General features: G+C 50.9%; 1 protein-coding gene across 12 annotated transcripts in view; it reads left to right on the top strand.

Annotated features, from left to right (window-relative positions):
• Positions 1-20,752, top strand: part of Cadps (calcium dependent secretion activator) — a 439,844-nt gene that overhangs the window by 245,327 nt on the left and 173,765 nt on the right. For all 12 annotated transcript variants that reach the window (XM_051206877.1, XM_051206873.1, XM_051206871.1 and 9 more), the window contains exon 7: positions 15,715-15,826. In XM_051206877.1, coding sequence (XP_051062834.1) covers positions 15,715-15,826 — 112 coding nt within the window. The remainder of the gene's footprint in view (positions 1-15,714; positions 15,827-20,752) is intronic.

The following is a 20,752-nucleotide window of genomic DNA, read 5'->3' as shown; positions in this document are numbered from 1 at the left end:
AAACATTAAAAAACCAAACTCAGAGCAGGACAGTTGCAGCTATCAGAACAGGAATTCCTAGACTATAATTTCCATACTCAGATTCTAAAGTCCCTAAGGGTGATATATATATATATATATATATATATATATATATATATATATATGTGTGTGTGTGTGTGTGTGTGTGTGTGTGTATGTATGTATGTATGTATGTATGTATGTATGTATACATATATATATACATACATATATATATCCAAGTCCATTTAAATGAAAACAAATATTTATATTTGGGAATTTGGGCGTCATTCTTTCCAAACTGCTTAGGGTGTTTTGGCTCAAGTTTTCAACTTTATGGTGGTATGCCAGCAGCATACATTCAGTATACAGTCAAAAATGACACTTCAAGATAGGGCAATTCACGGGTGTCTGGCTGGGCTATTGACATGTTATATAATCATTGCCCAAGACACTGGGAGGAGTGAAGAGCGTTAGAACCCAGGCAGTCCCTTGATCTTGAAGAAAAGTCAGCAGGAACCTATAGTATACCGCGTGGCTTACCTGTGACCTTTACCAGTTATCATATTCAGTGTGTTTTCATCTTACATTAGTTTCAGCTTCAAAAAGCATTTGTTGGAGTGGAACCCGTCATATGGCAAACCTGGGCCATGGAAAAGTATGTAAGAAAAGTTATGAAATCATGGAAGAGATAGAAACTTTAGTTTAAAAAGGAAACAAAAGAAAATTCCAGAAACCAAATACCCAAGTACTTGGAGTTTTTGTTTGTTTGTTTTGTTTTATTTTGAACAAAATTAGTAGTGCCCTTTTTATTGTATTATAAGCAATCAGCTGAAGTCACACCATTAGCATGGTCTCTTATATTTGCAATGTTCTGTGCGCTATTTCCTCCAGCCTCAGTCCTATGGGTGTTGACTCAGTGATCCATCTGCCCTGGGCACGGAGCTAAATATTGGCATACCACCGTGAGAAGGGTAGGCTTGGCCTCTACCCTTAGGAAGCTTATTGGTTTTCTTACTCTTATCAACCATGCCACTGTTATTTCACGCTTACCTTGAATGTTACCCACATATTTACACATGGGGGGGGGGGGGATCTGGGGCTAGTGACTGTTTGCACTCTGTCTGAATCACAGGCACTGCACTAGGTAATGGGAATTGTGAGGTAAAGGAACCAGACAGCGGCCTTGCCTTTGTCACTTTCCAAGCTCACCCAAAGAGACCAAGAGAAATGACCTCAGAAGTAAAGCCTCTTGGTGCACGTTGTCCCTGAAGTTTACTTGTTGAGGCCTCTACTGCCACCCCCACACCCCCACACCCCTACCGCCCCATACCCCACACCCCTACCACCCCACACCCCCACACCCCTACCACCCCACACCCCCACACCCCTACCACCCCACACCCCACACCCCCACACCCCTACCACCCCACACCCCCACACCCCTACCACCCCACACCCCTACCACCCCACACCCCACACCCCTACCACCCCACACCCCCACCACCCCACACCCCACACCCCACACCCCACACCCCCACACCCCCACACCCCTACCACCCCACACCCCACACCCCCACACCCCACACCCCTACCACCCCACACCCCTACACCCCCACACCCCCACACCCCACACCCCTACCACCCCACACCCCACACCCCACACCCCACACCCCTACACCCCACACCCCACACCCCCACACCCCCACACCCCTACCACCCCACACCCCACACCCCACACCCCACACCCCACACCCCACACCCCCACACCCCCACATCCCTACACCCCACACCCCACACCCCTATCACCCCACACCCCCACACCCCACACCCCACACCCCACACCCCACACCCCACACCCCTATCACCCCACACCCCACACCCCTACCACCCCACACCCCACACCCCTACCACCCCACACCCCTACACCCCACACCCCACACCCCCACACCCCCACACCCCTACCACCCCACACCCCACACCCCACACCCCACACCCCACACCCCCACACCCCCACACCCCTACACCCCACACCCCACACCCCTATCACCCCACACCCCCACACCCCACACCCCACACCCCACACCCCTACCACCCCACACCCCTACCACCCCACACCCCACACCCCCACACCCCACACCCCACACCCCACACCCCACACCCCTACCACCCCACACCCCTACCACCCCACACCCCACACCCCACACCCCTACACCCCCTACCACCCTACACCCCTACCACCCCACACCCCTACCACCCCACACCCCACACCCCCACACCCCCTACACCCCACACCCCACACCCCCACACCCCCACACCCCTACACCCCACACCCCTACCACCCCACACCCCACACCCCACACCCCTACACCCCTACCACCCTACACCCCTACCACCCCACACCCCTACACCCCACACCCCACACCCCACACCCCACACCCCACACCCCACACCCCTACACCGCTACCACCCCACACCCCACACCCCACACCCCTACACCCCACACCCCACACCCCACACCCCACACCCCACACCCCACACCCCTACACCGCTACCACCCCACACCCCCACACCCCACACCCCTACCACCCCACACCCCACACCCCCACACCCCCACACCCCACACCCCTACCACCCCACACCCCACACCCCCACACCCCACACCCCACACCCCACACCCCACACCCCCACACCCCACACCCCACACCCCACACCCCACACCCCACACCCCCACACCCCACACCCCTACCACCCCACACCCCACACCCCTACCACCCCACACCCCCACACCCCACACCCCTACCACCCCAACCCCACACCCCACACCCCCACACCCCACACCCCCACCCCACACCCCCACACCCCACACCCCACACCCCTACACCCCCACACCCCACACCCCACACCCCACACCCCACACCCCTACCACCCCACACCCCACAGCCCTACACCCCCACACCCCTACCACCCCACACCCCACACCCCACACCCCACACCCCCACACCCCACACCCCTACACCCCCACACCCCACACCCCACACCCCCACACCCCCACACCCCACACCCCCACACCCCACACCCCACACCCCACACCCCACACCCCACACCCCCACACCCCACACCCCACACCCCCACACCCCACACCCCTACCACCCCATACCCCACACCCCCACACCCCACACCCCCACACCCCCACCACCCCACACCCCACACCCCTACCACCCCACACCCCTACACCCCCACACCCCCACACCCCACACCCCTACCACCCCACACCCCACACCCCTACACCCCCACACCCCACACCCCACACCCCTATCACCCCACACCCCTACCACCCCACACCCCCACACCCCCACACCCCACACCCCACACCCCACACCCCACACCCCTACCACCCCACACCCCTACCACCCCACACCCCTACCACCCCACACCCCCACACCCCTACACCCCCTACCACCCCACACCCCACACCCCACACCCCTACCACCCCACACCCCTACACCCCACACCCCCACACCCCACACCCCTACCACCCCACACCCCACACCCCTACACCCCACACCCCTACACCCCACACCCCCTACCACCCCACACCCCACACCCCACACCCCTACCACCCCACACCCCACACCCCTACCACCCCACACCCCCACACCCCTACCACCCCACACCCCACACCCCACACCCGACACCCCACACCCCTACACCCCACACCCCACACCCCACACCCCTACCACCCCACACCCCTACCACCCCACACCCCACACCCCTACCACCCCACACCCCCACACCCCACACCCCCACACCCCACACCCCACACCCCACACCCCACACCCCTACACCCCACACCCCACACCCCCACACCCCCACACCCCTACACCCCTACCACCCCACACCCCACACCCCCACACCCCACACCCCTACCACCCCACACCCCACACCCCTACCACCCCACACCCCACACCCCTATCACCCCACACCCCACACCCCCACACCCCACACCCCCACACCCCACACCCCACACCCCACACCCCACACCCCTACACCCCCACACCCCCACCACCCCACACCCCCACACCCCACACCCCTACACCCCACACCCCACACCCCTACCACCCCACACCCCTACCACCCCACACCCCCACACCCCTACACCCCACACCCCACAACCCCACACCCCACACCCCTACACCCCACACCCCACACCCCTACCACCCCACACCCCACACCCCACACCCCTACACCCCACACCCCACACACCCACACCCCCACACCCCTACACCCCTACCACCCCACACCCCACACCCCCACACCCCACACCCCTACCACCCCACACCCCACACCCCCACACCCCACACCCCCACACCCCACACCCCACACCCCACACCCCTACACCCCCACACCCCCACCACCCCACACCCCCACACCCCACACCCCTACACCCCACACCCCACACCCCTACCACCCCACACCCCTACCACCCCACACCCCCACACCCCTACACCCCACACCCCACACCCCCACCCCACACCCCTACCACCCCACACCCCACACCCCACACCCCTACCACCCCACACCCCACACCCCACACCCCACACCCCACACCCCTACACCGCTACCACCCCACACCCCACACCCCACACCCCACACCCCACACCCCCACACCCCCACACCCCTACACCCCACACCCCACACCCCTATCACCCCACACCCGACACCCCACACCCCTACCACCCCACACCCCACACCCCACACCCCTACACCGCTACCACCCCACACCCCACACCCCACACCCCACACCCCACACCCCACACCCCCACACCCCACACCCCACACCCCCACACCCCCACACCCCTACCACCCCACACCCCACCCCTATCACCCCACACCCCACACCCCACACCCCACACCCCACACCCCACACCCCACACCCCACACCCCACACCCCTACACCGCTACCACCCCACACCCCACACCCCACACCCCACACCCCACACCCCTACACCGCTACCACCCCACACCCCACACCCCACACCCCACACCCCTACACCCCACACCCCACACCCCACACCCCACACCCCACACCCCTACACCGCTACCACCCCACACCCCACACCCCACACCCCACACCCCACACCCCCACACCCCCACACCCCTACACCCCACACCCCACACCCCTATCACCCCACACCCGACACCCCACACCCCTACCACCCCACACCCCACACCCCACACCCCTACACCGCTACCACCCCACACCCCACACCCCACACCCCACACCCCACACCCCCACACCCCACAGCCCACACCCCACACCCCCACACCCCCACACCCCTACCACCCCACACCCCACACCCCTATCACCCCACACCCCACACCCCACACCCCACACCCCACACCCCACACCCCACACCCCACACCCCTACACCGCTACCACCCCACACCCCACACCCCACACCCCACACCCCACACCCCACACCCCACACCCCTACACCGCTACCACCCCACACCCCACACCCCACACCCCACACCCCTACACCCCACACCCCACACCCCACACCCCTACACCCCCACACCCCACACCCCTACACCCCACACCCCACACCCCACACCCCACACCCCACACCCCTACACCGCTACCACCCCACACCCCACACCCCACACCCCACACCCCCTACACCCCACACCCCACACCCCACACCCCTACACCCCACACCCCACACCCCATACCCCACACCCCTACCACCCCACACCCCACACCCCCACAGCCCACACCCCTACCACCCCACACCCCCACACCCCTACACCCCCACACCCCACACCCCACACCCCTACCACCCCACACCCCCACACCCCCACACCCCACACCCCACACCCCACACCCCACACCCCCACACCCCACACCCCTACCACCCCACACCCCACACCCCTACACCCCACACCCCACACCCCACACCCCACACCCCACACCCCCACACCCCCACACCCCAAACCCCCACACCCCTACCACCCCACACCCCCACACCCCACACCCCACACCCCTACCACCCCATACCCCACACCCCCACACCCCACACCCCACACCCCTACACCCCACACCCCACACCCCCACACCCCCACACCCCACACCCCACACCCCACACCCCACACCCCCACACCCCCACACCCCACACCCCACACCCCACACCCCACACCCCCACACCCCTACCACCCCACACCCCCACACCCCACACCCCCACACCCCTACCACCCCACACCCCCACACCCCACACCCCCACACCCCTACCACCCCCACACCCCACACTCCTACACCCCTACCGCCCTCACAGGCCCAGCACCTGTTCCCTTCCTTTTAGTGATGAGCAGACTTACATTGTGCATAGGAGGCCTAAGGGTGAAATAAGGATGTGTGGGTGGGTGGATGGGTGGCTGGTGAAGTCTGCCTGAGCCAGGCAAGTCTTAGAGACGTGAGGGAGCCAAGGGCATGCTGATGCTTGGACACAGTGGTCTCAGGACACAGGGTCTCTGAGACCCTGCAGGGGAAATGCCAAGGAGATGGACACATGCTTTCATCTTTTCAGCCCCAACCACCTGGTTTCTAAAGAACTCTTGCCTCTTCTATGTAGATCAAGTGGCAGCCTAGCTTTTCTAGTACTCCAAAGGCCCCAAATTGCAGCCTATCAATTAGTCTGCATGAGACACACTGTGATGGCACAATTGATTTACTTGGAGTAAGTTATCACACAGTCAGCCGAAAGGCAGGCCAAAAGATTTCAATGCAGTTGCCTCCAGGCAACTATTAACATTCCCTGTTAGCAACAGGACCAGAGCACGTTCATTCCTCAAAATGACACTCCTCTCTTTTTAAAGCCCAGTTAATTTTATGAAGTACACTGATTTCACATCCAGCTCACTTGAGCCATACACCTTGAATAAATGCAAATCCAATCTCTGTGGCATGAATTATGGCCTTATGCTGAGCATCACCATGGCAACTAAAGACACCACCCCACCCCTCACCCCCCCACACACCAACCTGCAGAAAATCCAGTTCCCTGGGGGTCTTTATATGCCTGATGTGGGTGTGTTCTTGGCTTACATATGCATTCATAAATATTATGTTGTCAGAGGTTCCTGGTGAATGCTGGCTGTCGTTTGGGGAGGTATATTCCCTTTATGGCAAATGTGTTTTTTTGTTGTTGTTGTTCATGGGGGTAAAATTCTAATGAAAATTACTGTGTGTATTTGATTAGCAACATTTGTTGATAACATATGGTCCAAAGAGGCTTCTGCAAATAAGAAGCTTTAAATAGTAAACAGAGATGTGGCTGAGATGGAGCAGATGCTCTCAGCAAATACACAGTACGAGGTTGCTTTACCAGGAGCTCTCCTGCCCTGCACTCCCTTTCTCCCTAGATCAAAGTGTCCATTTTCAAAGCAGTGGCATCATGTGGTACATTTGCAGAAATAATGTGCTGTGACTTTAGAGTCACCCCTGCCCCTGGAATATGAATTATCTGCTACCCGTGCTTCTTACTAGACATTAGTAATAATGTAGTGTGACCAAGTGAGTCAGCACGTTCAAGAAGATCTCAGAACCACATGTCTGAAATGCATTGCATCCCATAGCCTGATTTTCCAGTACACTTCGTGTGCTGCCAAGAGTTCCATGAGTGATGCAGGACAGCAGATTTTTCTCGACATGGGCTTAGCTGTCCCAGCAAGCAGGCATTTAATGTTGATCTTGCAGATGTGCTAAGTGAGCATACCTTTGAGGCTCTAATGAGAGCAAACATGGTTTCATTGCTGAGAAGGCAATTCTACCACTTATAACCAGGCCTGGCTTTTCTGTCAAGGGTCAGGGAGTGCAGACTTCAGGCCTGTGGGCTGTGTATCTGAGTCACAGCTGCCTAACCCCAGCATTGTAGTGCCATAGCAGCCACGGACAGCCTGTAATGAACAAGCACTGATGCTGATTAAACTGTCACTCTGCTTCAAACTTGAATTTCAATGCAGCCTTGGGTGTCACTAAATATTAATCTTATTTCATGGTTTTCCACCATTTATACATGGGAAAATTGCGGCTTGGGTCTAGGAAGATGGGTCCGTAGGGAAGACCACCTGCTGAATAAGCATGAAGGCCAGAATTTGGATCCAGGTAAAAAGTTTAGCATTCCTTTCAACCCCACGTACCTGTATTAACTCCAGCAATGTGAGAAGGGGATGGAGATGGGGAGGTAGCTGGAACTTACTGGCTAGCTCACCTAGCAGGACAAACATCTTGCTGATTCAGAAATAGACTCTCTCAAGGGAATGAGGCAGAGAGTGATGGAGCAGGACATGCTCCTTCTTCCTCTAGCCTCCACACATAACATACATGGGCATGCCTACACACACCACATGTACACACAGCACACGCAGGCACACACACACACACACACACATATGCAAACAGACAAGACTTCTTGAAAAATGTGAAAACCATTTGGGGCTCATGAGCTATATACATAAGTAAGTGGGCAGCTGGAAGTGACCAACAAGCCAGGGGTTAGCAACCCTTAGCCTATATCCTGAAAGTGAAGGCTTGGTGCATTCTGTGTGCCCATTGTTAATTTAAACACTGTGTGTGCATTTGTTACCTTCTGGGGTCATTACTGCTCTTTGTATTGATTTTTTTTATTATACATATAAATCAATGTACTAATGGCTAAGCATATATATATATATATATATATATATATATATATATCTGGTCCCATATATATATATGGATATATATATTGTATTTCCCCCTTATTTTCTATTGTTCCCCCTCCCACCATTTAGATTCTTACCTCTTCTCTCCTATTTCCATGTCTCAAGCACACACACACACACACACACATATATATAATGCATATGAGAGAAAACTTTACATGATAATCTCAGTTCTATCAATTTTCCTCTAAGCGACATAATTTCATTCTTCCTTATCACTGTCTAGAATCCCACTGTGAGCACACATATTTTCCTTATTGTATTAATGGGGATGTAAGCTGATCCCACACTTTGGCTAGTCTGAATAGTACAGTAGTAAACATGGGTTGTGAAAATCTCTGCAGTAAGGACTTGGGTCATTCAGATGTATATCCAAGTGTGTGCCACACTGGACTGTGCAATGTTTGTTTGGAGGAAGCTGTATGCTCACTTCTGTAGGGTCTGTACTGACTGACATTCCAAGCAACAGTATACAGGATTTCTCCAAGCCCCCTTCCTCAACAGCTGCTGTTCTTTGTTGTTCTTCTGACTGTGGCAAGATGAAATTTCAACATCTTCATTTGTACTTCCAGGTTCATTACCATCCCTAATTTATAGAAGGAAACCGTGTCTCACACTCTTAAGTGCTGACATTTCTGCATATGCGCTCTCCCTGAGGAGAGCATGACATGCATAGGGAATATCCTACTGATGCTGGACCTAGCAACATGGGGAGTGTCCTACTGATGCTGGACCATATCCTACTGATGCTGGACCTAGCAACATGGGAAATGTCCTACTGATGCTGGATCTAGCAACATGGGGGATTTCCTAATGATGCTGAACTATATCCTACTGATGCTGGACCTAGAAGCACCTGGTGTGGCAACTTGCTTGTAGTGGCTACTTAGATATCACGCCCCTGATGAAGGACAATCCCAAAGCTGTGGTGCTTAGGTATTAATCAATTTGATTGTCCTCTGAGTTAGACTTCTGTGCCCTCTTACAAAAGAAGTTACAATGGACAGGTGCAGGTGTCCCACCACACATTCACTCACATTTAGAGGTACTTCTATAGGTAATTATTTTTCTATAATCTTCATTGATGTACTTGTGGCTATTTATAACCTGTAGCACTTTCTAACCTTGTTGTCGCTAGCATCCACATTCTTTCCATCCCTTAACTTTGTGAGCCAAACATTGTTTGACCTGCAAGCATCCATGCCTGGCTCCCAAGAGAGCCATCATATGCTGTGCTCTACATGCTGCCAGACTTCATAGCTATTCAGAGTCACTCTGCGCCCAAAACACTACCATCTCCTAAAGGAGATGAAGGCCCAAATACAGAAGGCTATCACAGTCATGGTTACATTCTGTCTCACCTCCACAGGCCCAAGACCTATAACATGATGGTTCATATCCTGAGACCCCTCCCTTTCTAGCTAATAATCAAGGATTTACTCTGTGTTGACCACTGTTGTTTGTGCAGGAAGTAAGATTTGCTGAAAATGTTGCTCATCCCCTGACAACTCAGAGTGTGTGGAGAGAAAACCAGTTACACAGAGGTACCTGTCAGACTGTGGGACATTAATGTATCAGAAGTTTAATACTGGGATTTTGAGGTCAGAAACTTAGTTTGAATCCCCTCTTAGTGATAGGCTGTGGTTCTGGCCCAGTTACTAAACCTCCTCAAACCTAACTTTCCATCTACAGAATTAGGTTGCAACTGGGCGTTCTTCACAGAGCTTTCAGAAGGCTTAGAGATGACCCATATAAAGCTCTGAGCAGAGGGTCTTGGCAAACATAAGCCCTCTGAAATTGGTGGCTCTGTTAGTGTTTTGTAAGCTAGCTGAACAGGGTCACTACAGTGCCATTGGTGATAGAATCACAGAGAAAGGACAACTCACTCATTGGATTTTATCTGCCTTATGTGCAGAGAAAAGTCAGTCAGTTAACCTTCCCAGACTCAGCTTGAGATAAATATTATCAGCCTCTGGTCTTTTCAAATCAAAGTGCAGTGGTGTTTTCATTCTGGGGAGCTTTTGAAAGGAGGTTTTCATCTTAGCAGCCTTCGTCAATTGCACAGCAGGAGAAAAGGGCACAGAAAACACAACAAAGAGAAATAGATTTGTTTATTGATGCAAGGCCCACTGGAACTCCAAAGTTTGTGATGCATCTCCACTAGCTAATTTGTGTGTATGTCAAAGGTAGTGTTGTAGAAAACACATTAAACATTGGAAATAAATCCAAAGCTCAAGGTGACTCAGAATCCTAGCAATCTCAAAATGGAGCTTCCCTGGAGTTGCAGGGATAATTGATTAAAGCACCCAAGAGTGTATGTGGTGGAATGAAGGAAGGAAGGAGGGAAGGAGGAAAGGAAGGAGGGAGGGAAGGAGGAAAGGAAGGGCAGGCTATGGTGGTATACTTAGACTGTCATTTACTTCCTGTGAGTGCCCTGGCAGACACTACAGAGTCTCTGTGCCTCAGTTTCCTCAACTGTAACTATGGGCTCATAAATGTAGACATTTCACAGAATAGTTAACAAGTTTTTAAACTGATAATATGCAAATATAACTTGTGATGCTTCTAAAATAGTTATTGTGGCTAGCATGGAACTGTCAGGGTACCAATTATGATAAGGGATACGGTTCTTGCCAGAGATGGAAAAAGACAAAGAAAAGACATTTTCATAACTTTTTTTTCTCCACAGGATAGAGGCATAGAAAGGGTCTGAGAATTAAAATTAAGCCTTCTTGGCAGGAGGGAGCTGGCAGTAGCCTTCATTGAATCCAATCCTTCAGGCAGCACAGAAGTTTCCTGTCAACAGCCTGGGACAGCCCACACTCACTGCACAGCCATCCTCCAGCCAGGGTCCTCATTCCAAGGGAGATTCACTACTTTCTGGCTTCAGAGGCCTACGGCAGGATGTCTGCAGGATGTTCTCCTGTGGCAGCTTTGCAGTTCTTGGTGACTTTGTTTGTGAAGGTGGATGTGGGATGAAGTCCTGAGCAATGGAGCAGAGGACGTGCTGAGAAAAAGAAAACAACTTGATGTTTGCACACCATTTTAAGTGTGTGTGTGTGTGTGTGTGTGTGTGTGTGTGTGTGTGTGTGTGCGTGCATGAGCATGTGCATGGGTGTGTCTGTCTCTCTGTCTGTGTAACTTTGCCCTGAAGACCAGGGCAAATCTCTATTTTTTCCTGCTTCCCTGAAAGTCTGAGAGATAAATTGGGATTCAGCTGTGAGCCCAAACTCCCAGGTGGTCACCTCTAATGGCCTGAGTTGCATCCAGTTATCCAGCTTTTGGGTCTCATAAATGTCATGTTGTCCCTCAGTCTGAGTCATTTTACAGATCTATGAGCAAGGCATCCTTGAGTAGCAGCAGGAGCCCAGGCAAGCTGAGTTGGTTTCTACTAAACAGCTCAGGAAACCCCTGCGGTCAAGGCAGGCCAAGCTGTACCGGTGATACAGGCCTGAAATCCAGCTCCTGGGAAGGCTGAAGCAGGAAAGGCTTCACTGGGCTAAACGCTGTCCTTGGCAACAAATGAATTCATTGTGAGCCAGAGCAAGTCGGTGAGAAACCTTGTGTCAAATAACAAGGAAAGGGAGGATTTGGGGTCTAGGTCAGTGGTAGAATACTTGCCCAGCATGTGTGAGATCCCCAGTTCAATCCCAGTCCAAAAGAGTCCAAGAAGAGGAGGAGGAAACAGGAAGGAACAGAGGAGGGCAGGGCTTTGGGCACAGCATCCTTGGATAGCAAAGCATCCTTGGGTAGCAGCAGTGGTCAATGCAAACAGAGTCAGGCTCTGCTAAGTCAGCCAGGAAATCTCCCTAAACCAGCACTGCAGGTTGAGCTGGGCCAGCAGTGCAGGTAGTACTCTCATCAAGTGGAATGTTCAGGATGGACAACACCTTGAGTTTTCTCACCAGTGAAATGTCAGCTGTGGTGAATGTTTTCCTAGTTATTTAGTGGAGCTGGAGTATCCATGATGTAGGAGGTGCTTAAGAAATATGTATTGGGTGGCTGATACACTATAGGTATGTACTACCATTACTACATTCTTGCCTATTTTGGAAATGGACAGACAGCCAAGATTTATTGGGGTCTCATTGTGTCCCAAGCCTTCAGCTATTATAATAGCAATTACAGTTCCTGTGAGGTGAACTCACTTTACATTTGAGGGGCATTAGGATGTTAGTTAGCTCATCATAGACCCTGCAGTTTGTATGTGACTCAGCCAGGGTTTAAGCAGGAACGTTCTGGTTCAAAACTTTGTCATGGCATCTTTGCTAAGACAGATTCTCCTGTCTCAGGTCTTTATGAAGGTGCTGGTAGTCACAGCTAGAAGTTCCTGGTTGTATGGATGTGGCTGTGTGGTTTTGTTGAAGGACAGTTCTTTTTAATCTATCCTATACCCGCTCTGTATCCACTCCCTGATACTTTTGTGGCTATTGTGAATTCACAATAGCTTCATAAACTTCTATTTCCAGGCATCAGGCCCTTCATTTCCATTACTCTGGTGATCTCCTGCCCACTCCTCCTAAGAGCCCTTTTCCTCCTAGTTTAGTTCATGGAATTTGCTTTGTGAAGTATAACATTAAGACTAACAGTCATTGAGAAGGAAATAAAAGCAGCTTATGAGCACAGAGTAAAATGTGAAGCCCCCTAACAGTCAAAGAAATACCCACAAGGGCTGAAGAGATAACTCATCTGATGAGGGATGGCCTTCTGTATGCTATGAATATATATTTCTCTTATTGGTTGATGAATAAAGCTGTTTCAGCCAGTGGATGGGCAGGATTTAGCCAGGTGGGAAATCCAAACAGGGATAGAGAAAGGTAGTAGGCAGAGTCAGGGAGATGCCATGTAGCTGCCAAAGAAGCAAGAGATCCAGGCATCACCAGTAAGCAAAGACTACATGATGATACACAGATTAATAGAATTAAGAGAGAGCTAGCCAATAAGAAGCCTGAGCCATTGGCCAAAGAGTTTATGATTAGTAACTGTGTGTTTATTTGGGACCAAATGGCTGAGGGACAGAGCAGGGCAGAAACTTCAGTCTACATGTAGCACCCAAATATTTGGCCAGAATTTCCACATAAAACCTGAAAAAGATTAAAAAGAGATTCTAAATGCAAAAGAACAGAATCAAGCATGACTTACTGGTAACAGCATTTCCTTGGCTGGGCTCTGTTTGCTAGAGGCAAGCAGAGGCACAGCTCCTTAAAGAGAGGTTTCCTGACTCAGCTGACCCAGGTTTACTTCCCAGCACTCATATGGCAGCTCACAACCACCCTTATCTCAGTTCCAGAGGACCCAATCCCCTCTTCTGGCTTCTGTACGCCCTAAGCATATAAGCAGGGCATAGGCACACATCCATGCAAAGCACTCATACACAGGAAACAAAAATAAATCTTTTTAAAGAATAATCATAAAATGATAATGACAAAATAGGCCAGAGAAAAAGGCAAGAAGCAATGTCCTGTGCAAGGTAAGAATGACACCCTTAGTTCATACTCAACTCCAGATGTAGGACTATCACTGTCTTTTCATGAAGTAGCTGAGGATCAGGTATCACAGACTTCCAGTATGTTCACCACTGTATACATAAATGATATAGGTCCTTCCTGATGAGGAAGCATCTCTCATCTCTAGGTCTCTATCCCAAGGAAATTATCAATCAAAGTAAATTCTTTAATTACCTTATATCCAGCTCAGTTGCAATGATAGACTTAGGCTTACCCAATCTACAATGTATTTATACAATGTATAGTCATTAAAACCAGATTTTAACAAATGTCTGACAGTATGGGAAATTGGTTACATAATGCAAAAACAATCTGTAAATACAAGCTGTTGTCTGTACTACTTCTTGGCCCTGCAAAAGAACATATATTTGATATTATTTGTTCATCCTAAAATATTTACTCCATGCCTCCCATGTATGAAGCACTATGCTAAGTTGTAAGAGGTGTGTTATAAATGAACAGAGCCCTGTGCTCACAGAGTTGAGAGAAGGTAAGAAAATGCTCGTCAGCCGCCATGAGTCCATCAGTTTACCACAATTCAATGGTGGTTGGATGCAGAATGAGATACTGTGCTAATGATAGATTGGTGCCTGGGCCCAGCTTAGACTGTGAGATCAGAGGACCTGTTCTCTCTGAAGGTGACATTTAGGCTATCCCTGAAATGACAGTGACAGAGGTCCATGAAGAAAACAAGTGAGAGGGAAGGCACATGGAAGGGGCAGGGCTGCACCTTGGAACAATGCCCAGGGTGACATGGAAGGGGAAGACAGACTCAGTGCACATGGCAACAGGTCCATAAGACACTCTATTTGCAACTACGTAATGGATGGAGGCAAGGCCTCAGGGTATGAGGACAGGTGGGTAAAGAAACTACATCGGAGCGGCTGCTCCCAATGTGAGCCAAGCCCTGGATCCACCCCATGATGGGTAACCCTCTTCTAAATCTGAGGCTGAGCAGAGAATATCCCCACATTCCTCGCCTTCTGTCTCGCAGACCTTCTGGTTGGTGGAGTTCCACTCAGTCTTGTTTTCTGTTTATCCTGTGCCCCATAGCTGCTGAAGTCTCTCTGTAAAGACAGGTGTTAGCCTCATCTCACAGTCCAAAATCCCACTGTCCACAAAGCAGGTGTCCCGGGAAAGGCTGCTAAATGTGTGCTGGTGCTTGCAGAGAAGAGAGCAGCAACGGGGAAACTCTGACTTCCTGTGGCACTAACTGCAAAGCACTCTGGGAAGAGCATGGCAACTTCTACAGCAACTGCCTTGTATTCACCTCCCAAGTTAATCCATGTTTTCTGTCACTCTGGCAGCTTTGGGGGACTCGGACTGGATGTGACAGTCCATGTGGCCTTGGATTAACCCTGCATTTACTCTTCCTGCGGAGAGGGGAGAGTGACCCATTGCCAAGATGTGCCTGTCCACACTGAATCTGACATTCTCTCCACAGCTGGGGCACCCAAGGTGACTTCTCCACAACCCATGCGCTGCCAGCTGTTAAAGTAAAGCTATTCACAGAAAGCACTGGCGTCCTGGCCTTGGAAGACAAGGAGCTCGGGCGGGTGAGTCCTCCCTATGGCAAGGGGCAAGTGACAGAACACAGAGTTGGTGTCTGTGGTGCCTCTCCTGCCCTGGCATCATGAGGAAGCCGTACAGCGAAATGCTAGGGGTCTAAGCCTGGACTATGCCGTGTTAGCTGTGAGGCCTCAAACCAGTTTCTCAACCTCTCTGAGCCACAAGGTGTCCTCCATAATCTCTGGCTAGCAAGAATGTCCTTCAGAAGACAGTCTGGGGAGACTCCAAACCTTCAGACTGTGGAACTAACCTCTGACTAGCTTAATCTGAAATTTATTGTTTTTAACTGCCTAACTTCCTGGCAACATTAAAACCAATATACTGAGATAAAGAGAAACAAAGCAATTAATAGTGTTTTAATGGGGACTTTCAGAATGAAAATACTTGAAGTGTTCTGTTTACCCCCCCCCAGGGGGATAACACTGTGGAGATGACAGGTTCAAGACCCCCTTGTTGGAGGTCCTCTGGGTGGCAGACCCACAAGCCAGGGTATCAGTGAACCAATTGACTGAGTCATTAAACAACTTTAAAGCACCCTGAACCCTGGAAACATGCCCACAATGCCATGCTCTGAGATGCCTCACATATTTACAGTGTATATGAAGTTGACTGTAAACAGGTTTTGTTTGTTTGTGTCTGCCAAAGTCAGGTAGGAAAACTAGAGAGACAAGCTTCAGGGTACTCTTGTCCAGAAGAATTTCTTATCCAATGCTGAACATCTGCCCCACCCATTCAATGCCAGTAGGGACCAGACTCAGGGATAGGGTGATCAAGATATCTTCCAAATAGTGGAAATGCCCCTTAAGTATGGTGCTGAGTCCCTGAAAAACACGTTTCTCCTTGCACCTTGTTCTGTAACTCTGCTCCAAACATCATCATGACTTCAGGCCTTAGACTAGTCAGTTGCTTAACTTGCTTCAGTGAGTTATTCTTTATAACATGGGCTGCCCTCCCCTCTCCAGCCGGACCCACACTGGTGCAGGACCAGCCCTCAGCCACCTGGGCCTACCTTTGTTGACCAATTTTCAGTGACTGTGTCACCTGATACCCTCCTGCCAAAGATCCTTGCCAGCTTCCTGGAGAGTCTAGAAAACCTGGCGTGGCCACACAGCTGGGTCTGCAGTTGCACTTTACAAGACCAGGTCCCCAGGAAATCCCAAACCAGTGAGAAGTGAGGGTAGCACTTACCGGTTTCATGCGGCTAATTCTGCTCACGTTAAACCAGCGCTCCAGCTTTTCTGGTAGACATGAGACAAACAGTTTCTGTGGGATGTGAGACCATGTGAAGATCCAGAGGCACAGAGAGCCCAGCACCCCAACACCATCCACTGAGGAGCTGTACTGGGGGTGGTATGAGGCACAGCCCATTGGGGATTTCACAAGTGTCCCCTGAGGCAGATACTCACACAAGCCAGGGGGGCGGGATAAAGTGACTTGTCAGGAATGCTGGCAGCTCACCAAACATCTTCATACTGCATTTTCCCCAGGAAGAAAGAAATAAATCAGGCGGTGGGTCCCTGCTGCGGTGGTGGAGGCCATGGGATTGCACTATCCATACAGGAACTCATCTCTTGGTGGCTGGACACCAGCTTCTTCCTCATTCATGCTTCAGGAACTCTCTCCTGACTCTGAGATTCGTGTTTTTCTATGCCCCACAGAGACAGTGTCCTGATAAGCCAACCCTACCAAGCTGAGCTAAGCCTCCCCCCCAGAGACCTGGGGTTCACCTACTCACTTCCGACACCTTCCATTTATTCTATCTGTGTTATGTCTTAGACACATAAAAATTTAAAAACAAACAATCTTTTTTTAATGTTCTCTGAACAATAGTTTCTTGAGGGTAGGGTGAGGTCTACACTACCCAGGACCACCCTCACCCCCAACTCCAGCCCTCCAGAGTGTCTGTGTGGCAGTGATTTACATATATTTACAAATTTTCTCACATTTTTAACCAAAGGCACCCTCCCTAACTGAACAAAGGAGTCAGAGAGATTATGGTATATTTGATTATATATGACTCTTTGTTCCTCTATTTTAATAATACAGGCACAAACTGTACATATACACATTGGTTGATCTATCGGTTTGGAAATAGACCATAATAACCTGTCTCCTTTTACACAGTTGTATAGTATTCAATTGTGTATGTAGATTTTCTTTACCAGCGCTTCTAGTGATGAATACTTAGAATATTTTATCTCTGGGAGTATCAACAATGCTTTACTGAGTTGCCTTAATTATATTTCTTTACATGTGCGTATATGCCCATACGATAAAAATTTCCTAAGAACTATTTTGCAATCAAATTTTGGATTTTGACTGATTGTCAGGTTGCCTATATGGCATGCACAAACTATGTGAATGTGCCTGTTCCCACATCCTCACTGGCATGGCAGGGTTATCAAATGCATCCAACACGGGCACCGGCAGGCCTGCTGTGTCTAATCAATAATGCTGCACACAGAGTGAACAGAAACAAGCTCAAGCAGAAATCCTTACCTTGAACACATAAAAGCCATGCATTACAGTGCAGTGGGAAGCAGTCTGCCTGAGTCCTGGGAAGAAAGCACAAGGCAAGGGGTGGGCCCTGGCAAGTAGGGATGCCTTCTCTGGGGGATGCAAGCAGGTAGGGAGAGAGAAATGGCTCAGGCCAAAGATCAGCCTGGGGGTAGGGGGGACAGGGTTCTGCAGTCCCTGCAGACTGCTTCTGTTACGCTCACACCAGAAGAGGGGCTCTAGTTGCTGGAGTTCAGTTTTTTGTAGGGGTGGGTTGTGGCAGCCAGTTCCTATTTCCACACCAAAGCACAGCACGTAAGGGCCTTGTCTAAGATGACAGAGTGTTCACTCAGCTACCTGGAATGCCCAGATGAGATGACAGGTCTGCCTGTGACCCACACACACCCAGAAGGGTCCTAACCCTTCCAAGTGCTGACACACAGGAAGGGGACTCCAGCCCACCTTGAGCATGGCAAGCCTCTGGTGGACCCTGTCTCTTCATCTTCCTGCAGATGCATCACAGAGAATGGCTGCAAAGCTTTGTAGAGTGGCCAGTGACAAGCTGTGGCCATTTGCATTTTGAATGGACACCATGTGTGGTGAGGGGCTGGTAATGAACTTCTGGGGTACACAGACCCCTCCTGTACTGACTTTACCAAGCAAGCAGGTGCTAAAGGAAACCAAGGACTTTCTTGCTACCGGCCTAGCCATCGTGCTCTTACCAGCCCTTCCTTTGCTACTTTCCACCACACTCCTCCTGGCGCTCTCTCCCACTAGACTCACTCAAAGCACAGCATTAGCTATGCTAGGGTGGACAGCTCCCTTCCCCTGCCTCCAAAAGGGGGCACAGATGCAATTAGGCAAACTTGTTCAAAGCTATTGCAGAGGCCAATAAGTTGGCTTAGCAAGCAAAGGCACCAGCCACCAAGCCTGACAACCCTCAGGACCCATGTGGTGGAAGGAGAGAATTAATTGACTTCTACAGTTTTTTTCTCTGGCCTATGCACACTTGTGCATACACACACACACACACACACACACACACACACGCACACGCACACGCACACACGCACGTACTGTGGACCACGCAATCACACATTCACACATTGACATACATAAATAATAATAAATATTATTTTAAAAATGGTTTAAAGAATTCTCTGGAATTGGGGAGATGGCTCAGAGAGAGCGCTCTCAGTCCTAGCTTGCAGATACCACTAGCATGCTGAATCCTGGCAAATAGCAAGGAAATGCTAGGTCCATACCCTGGCCTAATGTAACTTGAGGTAAAATCCAAGTAAATGTCACAGACAGGACAAGCTGTCAGAGTGCCAGGTATGAGGTCACAGAGTCCCCGTGACCCACCAGTGTGGCACCTGTCCCCAACTATAGCTGAGTACACTCAGCAGCCTTGGGGCTGTCCCCCAAGGCCCTGCAGACCCCAGATCTCAGGAGCTCTGTCCCTTTTGTATGTTGGTGCTGGGCTCACACATCTTCTCAGATTCTTTAAACACCTGTAGATTCCTTGTCTATCTTGTATATTTTATGCATGAAGAAAATGTAAATGCTATGTAAATACTTTTATTCTGTGCTAGCAAGGAAAAGAATTCTGTGTGTTCAGTACAGACAATTATTTTCTTCCCAAATGTTTTGAATCTTTGGCTGGCCAAGCACATGCATGTGGAATTGCAGATCCAGAGAAGCAAAAGTACAGTCATTTCTCTTTGTAAATGTAGGGCTCATATTTTTGAATGTGTATTAATATAAAAGCAACAACTATAACATAAAATTCCAGTGTGTTGCTATCAGGTTAATTGATCAAAACTGCTTCCTGCAATGGAGTATGATGGAGCCCTTGGTGGCTTTCTAGCTCTGCCCTGACCCTCCAAACTCCAAAGATTTGAGCAACACAGCCATGCAAAGGGTGGGTGACATGCTGCCTAGTAGCATTTTCCAGAGCAGAAGCCGCTTCAAGCTCCTCCCACCCAAAGCACAATGAGAAGAGGCCCAGTCCAGGTGCTACCAACCATGACCCATGTGCAACCCTGCAGAGGTCTCTTGCCCATTTAAGTCTCTCATTTCTCACCCTCTGTCTCCCCCACAGGCTTTGAAATGTTTCTCTTACAATGGCGAAAGTTTTAGAAAACGCAAAGGAAAAGCCTCAGAGCTGTCTATTATGAATGTACGTTTCTTCCTGAGCAGCTGCCGTGGTTGCTGGGAGATGGGCAGTGTTCTCTCTCCCAGGTTACCTACTTCTTCTCAATCTTAGAAAAACTAAAGCAGGCTCATGAAGTCACCCTCCCTGCTTCTACAAACATAGCCAGTGAGAGAAAGAAGGAAGTGACAGAACATTTTATCGGTAGTTATGACTGTGACCTGAGCCAGCCACACTTAATAGAGGAATCTCAGCAGTGGGA

The sequence above is a fragment of the Phodopus roborovskii genome, unplaced genomic scaffold, assembly GCF_943737965.1.
Source record: "Phodopus roborovskii unplaced genomic scaffold, PHOROB, whole genome shotgun sequence".
Lineage (NCBI taxonomy): Eukaryota > Metazoa > Chordata > Mammalia > Rodentia > Cricetidae > Phodopus > Phodopus roborovskii.
This window is presented reverse-complemented; position numbering and strand designations above follow the sequence as displayed.